This window comes from Pundamilia nyererei, unplaced genomic scaffold, assembly GCF_000239375.1.
Source record: "Pundamilia nyererei isolate P.nyererei 1_Seehausen unplaced genomic scaffold, PunNye1.0 scaffold00070, whole genome shotgun sequence".
Lineage (NCBI taxonomy): Eukaryota > Metazoa > Chordata > Actinopteri > Cichliformes > Cichlidae > Pundamilia > Pundamilia nyererei.
Window position 1 is genome coordinate 716,148 of NW_005187471.1, and position 7,556 is coordinate 723,703.

A 7,556-nucleotide genomic window follows, 5' to 3' on the forward strand; every position below is an offset into this window, starting at 1 on the left:
CCAGTGTATTCCATTTATTTCAACAAAGTAACTGTATTCTGAATACCACCTTTTTAAACGGTAACTGTAACGGAATACAGTTACTCATATTTTGTATTCTAAATACGTAACGGCGGTACATGTATTCCGTTACTCCCCAACACTGCCTATATTTCTTGGAGCCAGGAAGCTAGAGGTCTAGCTGGCACTTGACAATCCATAACTTTAGGCATAAAAATAATTTCGATATAATTTGAAGGATGAAAAGAACTTTTGTTTGCTTTTGTCACGAAAGGGGAAAATAGCTTTGTTTGTATTTGTATTGGGCTGTAAGCACATTAATTCCTGCTGTACACTTCACCATTTTATCATGGGGACTGGCTCAGTTTTGGAGCCAGCCTCACGTGGCCATCTGCAGCTTTTAATCCTTTTTGGCTCCGAAGACTTTTGAATTTCGTGACTACACCAAGCTGAAAATGGAGTCCATTATTCCTGATTCAGCAGAGTTCCATCAAAGGTATAACCTCAAACCAACTAAAACCAGTTTGTCCAAACAATTCTGCCACCCTAAACAGCTTTAACTCTTAAAAAGCTGCAAACTGAAGCTCACATCTGCCTACAAAGCTCAACCCGGCTGATGTGCATGTGTGCACTGTTGTCTTCATGTGGTTCTTGAGTTATTACTGTGCTTGATTAGTGATGTAGAACATAAAACCTTCACCTTAATCTTGCCTATTTAAGGGAGTTGAACTAATCTCTTTTTTTGGTGTAATTACAAGGCAGCAACTCATCAACCTCAATGGCTGGACGAAGCCCAAGCAGACTCTGGAGCAGATCTCAGGCCACTGAGCCATAACACCGCTCCCTTGCAGCTACCTGGGTGGCAGGGAGATTAGTTCACCAATTAATCATTGAAGATTAGGCTTCAGCCTTACATCTCTAATTTAATGGAAACCATCCCATGAAGAAAATTACATGGCGATCTTCTCACACCAACGATTTAGCCAAACCTGCAGGTTAAACCTTCGCCGTGAACCACAGCTAACAAGATTTCAACCATACTGCACTGGATCTTCTTTTTTTTCAGCATTGTTTGATTTTCCCCCAGTGCACACAAATTTGCAGTGCCGAGGACCTGATTAGTCACACCGCTAGCACTGATGGAAGCATGTTAGGTTGGATTTCTCTTTTCTCCCTCTTCGTTTTGGTATGTTTCCCGCCGCTGTTAAGTAACACTGCTCCCTGCAGATGAAGAAGAAAATAATTTAATGCCTGACACCTAACATTAGAGGGATATGGGTTGGATCTTGTGTTTAGGGCAATTTCAAATGATCTTAGTGAAACTGTCGTCTTGATTAGCTCTGCTATCCTCGTGAACGCTAAATATAGCTAAAGGTAACATCTTAACTGATTTTTTTGCTTTGTTTTTGTTTTGTTTTGGTTGTCATAGTGATCTAATTTCCATAAGCTCCTCAGAGGGTTTGAGAAGTCCTTCAGCTGTGGCAGACAACAGGCGTGTCTGTATGCACAACATGCTAAGGTCCTCACTCATGCACATATGGATTGTTATGCAACAATGGCTTTTCTGATCAGGTCAAAAGTCGCCCTCGGTTGGGTGTGATCGGCCTCTGCTGAGGTGATTACGGCAAAGAACAAGCATGAGAGTCAACTGACATGAACATTGTCATGAATGTGATGCAATCTCACGCCAACAGTGACTTCTTAAAAGAATAAAAACCAACAATAAAAACAAGAGAGCAGGTGCCGTGCAGCTACCTCCGCACGCAGGTGCACAAACCTTTTGCAACATGTTAAACTGATCACTTAAACTCAATTAAAATCATTTTTTACTTTATTAATTTTATAAAAGCGAATATTGCTACTTATCTTTACATCCATGTGTGTTTGGATTACTTCAGATAAGCTTGCAGCTTGAGTGGAAAACGTTTCAATTTCACCAATTAATTAAATTATTTTAAGCCATTTTCTGTTTATGTTTACATGTTCTTTTCACAGAGATTTAACCCTTGATTATAATTGTTTTTGGTTAATTTGGAGATTTGTCTGCCTTTGAGTCTTACCATAGTCAAAGGAAAGGTTTTTTTGAGGTATCATATGTGTCAGCATGTCAAACTTAAGGCCCAGATGCCAGAATCAGTCCAGCAGAGACTAACCCGGCACATTGCATGATTTTGGAAAACGTGACGAAGCGCATAAATTTTGGACATTTTGGACAGCATCTGAAGCTGGGTAGAAGTTTTGCGATGGAGTAGGGCACTGAAGTAGCTGCCTTTTGGAGCAGCCTAGTCAGAGCCCAAAGCTTAGTCTGAAAGGGGCTAACCTCAAAAGAACCAGACATCAGATCTGCAGATAAGAGCTGATCTTTAGTGTCTAGAAATTGTTTTTTTTTTCACTGTGACCAAGCATTCGCTTCCTTTTTCTAATGTTTTTCAAAGTTTAATCACTGTCTACATTTAAAGCATGTAATTATTTTTTGTGTTGTTAGCTTAAACACATTGTGTTTGACTCTACTTGGCACTTATTTGCTCAGAGTAATTCCAAAGAGTACATACATACGTTTTATGATGGCCACAGAAAACCTGCACTCCTGAATACACAAAGCTCTTCGTGCACAGGTGTGTGCACCTCGACTTGGATTATTCATCATGTGGATTAACTTGCCAGCCAGCAGTGAATAGCCATGTGTCAAACAGATCGATGATGATGACAATGAGGAGGCCCCTTTTACCCTCCTTTTACAGAAGGAGCTCAGGTGTGGGAGATTCCTCAGGATAACATTTTGTTGATACTTTCTTATAGGAGTTACAAGTCACACAATCATTGTTTTTAAAGTTTTAAAACGAGGGAGATGAGAGATTAAGTGGACATGAAGATTTAAATATGAACAGAAGATTTTCTGGGGATGAATAATTCAGTGTGTTTTTAAAATAATTCATCCTATGAAATGCTACACTCTAATTAACTGATCGCTCATTAGTTTAAGGAGAAGAGAACAGCAATTTAACATGATTATATTTATTTAATTATACAACATTAAAACAGAGCAACTTTTGATCGATTTCATCATGTGACCTTGAAAAGAAGAAATGCTCAATTTGCAGCTCACAATCAGGGACAAAGCAAAACCTTGTTTTATAATAGTGCAAAAAGAAATGCACTTTATGTGTAGCAAGCTCATTCTTTAATTTCGGTTCCTCGTGTCATGTGCTCTGCACGTACACGTCTCTTCAACACAACGTGGTTGAGGCCTCTCCCACTGCAGGAAAAAAACACAGTCGAACTATTTCCTCTGCGCTATAAATGCAGCACGGAGCGCGGCAACATCTGCACTTTAGAGCAGGCGTGGTCAGTCAGAGCGAACAGGTGGGCCGGTGACAGCTGCAGGAAACTTTATCAAGACTTTGCTCTCTCCTCCAGACTATCACTCACAGCTGCAACAAAAATGCCGAAGTGCCCAAAGTGCGAGAAGGAAGTTTACTTCGGTAAGATCTGAGTTCTCTATTACAATTTTACTCGTGTACTAACACTGTGAGAAGCATCCGGGATTTTCTAGTTTTTAAAAACCGGTGGCTTTTTTGTACAAAGGACGAAACAGGAAATCAAGAGTCTGACAGACTGACTGAGACGCATGCCTTTCACTTGCATATTAGACGGGGGGCAAAATAGTAAACCTGTATATAATGCTTTCTTGGTGTATATTAATAACCTGCTAATGTTTAGAAAATAAGAAATAGTGCATGTTTTGTATTTTTGGAAGAGTTTAGCGTTAAAAAAGCAGTTAAATTGCTCAAAAATACGCAATTTACAGGAAGTCAAAGTATGCACGAAGTAGGATGAATTATTAGATTATTGCTTACACCTGTGATACATAATATTATCTATACTGAATACACTTAAGTTTTGACAATCACAAATAATAAATTAAGTGTAATCAGATAGTTACACAGATAAATAGCAGTTTTAACAGGTCACTGCACTCTGGAAGCTTTCTTGCTGTCAGACTACTTTAGAGTTTGAGGTCTTTGCTCCTGGTGGAAGTGGTTTGTCCTCCTTAATGAGGGATGAGTTCCGTGAATAATGACTAGACCAAGGAAACAGGTTTCTCCTCTGCTTAAATACACCTCCGTCTATCTTGTGAGAATGCTCTCAAAGCAGGGACCAGTTACAGCATCCGGGGAGGAAAAAGGGGGGCTCGCTCAGGTTTATTTGTGTCTTAATCCATTTACCACATTGTCTCCTGCTCAGTAGCGCAACAGATAAATCTTCTCTTGGGGAAGATGTATAGAAGCTGAGGCCAATGCAAAATACAAAGACGAGTCTTTGGACTGTCAGTCAGATGGATGGTCCGTGTGACTTTCCATTCTCCCTGCTCGTGGATAAACTCTTCCCTCTTGGCCAATACAAGCAAACCAATTTGTTTTGGCCAGAACAAGCTAGTCAGACATGGCTTGTTTTTTTTCCTCTTTTTTTTCCCCAGTGTACGAAAAGAAAAAGTTTATATCCAGCCGAAGGAGAAGAAAGCTAGAACAAAGCTTTGCCTTCTTTGTGTGTGCTCACAATCTTCTCGTTGTCTTGAACTGTCTGCACAACCGACTCACTCCTTTCCACATCAGTGTGCGATTGTCTTTATTGCACTTCACTCCCCTCGCATCTTTTTCCATCTCTTTTGCTGCTCTTCTATCTTAACGTCAGCAAGCTCTCAGATGGAAACGATCAGGCTACCGCTGCCTGCCTGAATGATGGAGGTCCAAGTCAAAAGAAAAAAGAAGCAAATACTTTGCTGTTGATGGAAACTTTTCAGACACTCGTGCTTTGTGCTGCAGGACCACTGTTGGGAGCAGGGCAGTGTGTTGATTAGGATGTGTAGAGATTGTGCGTGCATCTTTAAAGCTTAACATTGAGTCTTGTGTGTTTAATTTACCCACATATAACGGATATTTTTAATCAGCCAGAGCCTCGGCTAAGCAGCTAGTTATTTTTTTCTGGACAGAAATAAATGCGGGCTGTTATCTGCTTTCTCATCTAACTCGCTAAATAAGTGTACTTTTATAAACACGTGCAGAAAAAAGTTCTCATAACTCTAAGTGCTTAAAACGCCCTGTTTATTTCTCCTTTTTTAGCATAGCAGCCTGTCCTTGCAAATTTGGGAAATTATTTGAAAGTAAAAGTGGGCGAGTCTCCCCTCCCATGGTACGTTTCTCCATTCAGATTTGCATGTTTGTGTATGCTGGACCTGCTCCAACGAGCTGCAGATTCAAAGCTGAGAGCGAACTTCGTTATTCTTCTGTCTGGCTCGCCTAATTTCACGTCATATTATGAGGTAAAATAAATACTGCAGCTGTCGCACAAAACAATGAGACTATCAGATTTATACGCGATCAAGGGAGCGTGAATGTGCATCATTATATTCTCCTACATCACTGTCAAGCCACTGTTTGCTCAGCGCATTGGTTTGTTATTTGAAGTTAAGCACGGTCATTGTTTCAGGGTCGGACTTTTTTGTCCACCACATTCAGCTGAAAAATTTTCAATGAGTTGGCCTGAGAGAGAGGCTGACCCCACCCTGCATCCACCATCTGTTGCATAACCCCGTGCCACATCGGGCTATTCTTGGGAACTAAATAGGTCATTTCCTGACATTTTGACAGTTTCATTCTTTCGTGCATCCGCTGTCCTTTCTCACTTTTTAATTTTTAGAAAATCTGCAGAGGCTAATCTTGTCTTCAGTTACCCCTCTATGGCTCGGAGGTCTGCCTCGCTGAACCTGAGCAGTTTCTTGGCTGCAATTCGACCACATGTCAGCATGTGACTTGTCTTCTCCATACATGAAACATAGGTCTCTGCTGAGTACGGTTCCCTCCCACGTTTACAGTCCTTATGATGGATCTTTGTGCAGAACAGCCCTGACAATCTGATTAAAAACTGGCTATATCAGGGTTTATGAGGGACGCTTCTCAGGGACACTTCGGGCTTCGAGTACCACACCCAACTTTCAAACAGACACTGAATTAATATGTATACCTATTATTAATATACCCCATATGCGCCTCAGATTGTGACCGGCCCAGTAAGTTATCGTGGAAAGCTTCCGTGTCCTCTCCAGATGATACTATGTGTGTTTGTGGGGATAAGTTAGAGTCCGCTGTGATTACATTTGATTTTTTTTGTGCTTTGCAGCCGAGAAGGTGACATCACTGGGAAAGGACTGGCACAGGCCCTGCCTAAGATGTGAGAAGTGCAGCAAGACTCTTTCACCAGGCTCACACGCAGAGGTGAGATAGTCAAATCACATGAAAATATCCTGTAGTTTCACCTCCTGTGTGCACGGTTTTATCACATCTGCATAACGTTGAAGTGTTTTACTTTACTAAAACCACCTTCTAAATACACTCACAATGCAGACATGCACAGTAACAGCTTTACTGTTTCCAGATGGTTTGACACATGTTTGCCTCTTACAGCATGAAGGCAAGCCTTACTGTAACAAACCCTGCTACGCTGCTCTGTTCGGACCTAAAGGTAAGCGCATTCAGCTCGAATAATCCAGATCACACAATAACTGAACTCGCTCTGACCCCTCTCGAACAGCACAATCAAAAAACTATAAAAGACAGACGCAATCACCTTTGGTACTGAGACTCAGGAGCTGCGCCCTGATTGGGGATAATGTTTTGCATCTGTGTTGTGTAGACTAGAAATGGTCCTATCAGAGCACACTTATCAGCTGATCGCACATGCAGTAAAACATTTAAACGTCTCTTTAAACTCTCAAACCAAATGAAAGGATTTGCTCTGTCTTAGATTCCTGCAATGTTTAACAATTTAACCAATGTTTAATCACTTTTTTCTAAAAATCACTGTCTTTCTTCCTTCCAGGATTTGGACGCGGTGGAGCTGAGAGCCACACATATAAATAAATAGGTATTCACGTCCATCGTCCTTTCATTCATTTGCTTACATTTGCTCGTCTCCTATAGTTTCCATGCCATTTTCATACACAAAGATAGTAAGCAAATCCCTTCTTGTACTTTGCTCCTTCTGACGTGTGTTTTTCGTGGCGTCTCTGTCAGGTTCAGGGGCCCTGCAGTGAAAATGTTGCCTGGAAACTACATGGAAGAAGCCAGCATGCTCAGAAGTCACAATCAAAACCAGCAAACAAACCGTGCTCTCGTTCAGACACATTTTGTGTGCGTGTTCTTTTATTTTATGAATTTGAACTCTGTCGTCTGATTTTTGCATTCCCATTATATGTTATGAAGTGACTGTCCTCTGGTCTCATCTTTTTATTAGGGCGGTCAGTCTGATTAAACACTTTTTAAAATTTGTGTCGCTTCTTTTGCTGGTTTTTTGCTCATTGACTCTCTGCAAACTTTAATTGATCCTATGCATGGAGATCTAACTAGCTGTTGGAAAATAAGGAGAACATATTGGAATAAAAGCCAGTAACAGCCAGATACAATACACAGCAGTAGTTATTGCGCGATGATAAACTTTTGTTTGGATTAGATGATCTTCATCAGCAGGCGGAGCTGTCCAATTGTGATGAGCTTGTGTAT

The 7,556-nt window shown here is 40.9% G+C and overlaps 1 protein-coding gene across 1 annotated transcript; it reads left to right on the forward strand.

Moving 5' to 3' along the window:
• Positions 1-3,287: 3,287 nt before the first annotated feature.
• Positions 3,288-7,325, forward strand: crip1 (cysteine-rich protein 1). The gene is made up of 5 exons (XM_005736566.1): positions 3,288-3,482; positions 6,178-6,272; positions 6,462-6,519; positions 6,877-6,921; positions 7,071-7,325. The coding sequence occupies exons 1-4, from the start codon at positions 3,443-3,445 to the stop codon at positions 6,915-6,917; spliced, it is 234 nt and encodes a 77-aa protein (XP_005736623.1). The 5' UTR covers positions 3,288-3,442; the 3' UTR covers positions 6,918-6,921; positions 7,071-7,325.
• Positions 7,326-7,556: the final 231 nt, after the last annotated feature.

Bases quoted from the DNA above. Each gene is read 5' to 3' on its own strand.
- crip1 (XM_005736566.1), top strand. From the start codon at position 3,443: ATGCCGAAGTGCCCAAAGTGCGAGAAGGAAGTTTACTTCG. The intron at 3,483-6,177 runs GTAAGATCTGAG...TGTGCTTTGCAG, and splicing joins CGAGAAGGAAGTTTACTTCG to CCGAGAAGGTGACATCACTG. The intron at 6,273-6,461 runs GTGAGATAGTCA...TGCCTCTTACAG, and splicing joins CACCAGGCTCACACGCAGAG to CATGAAGGCAAGCCTTACTG.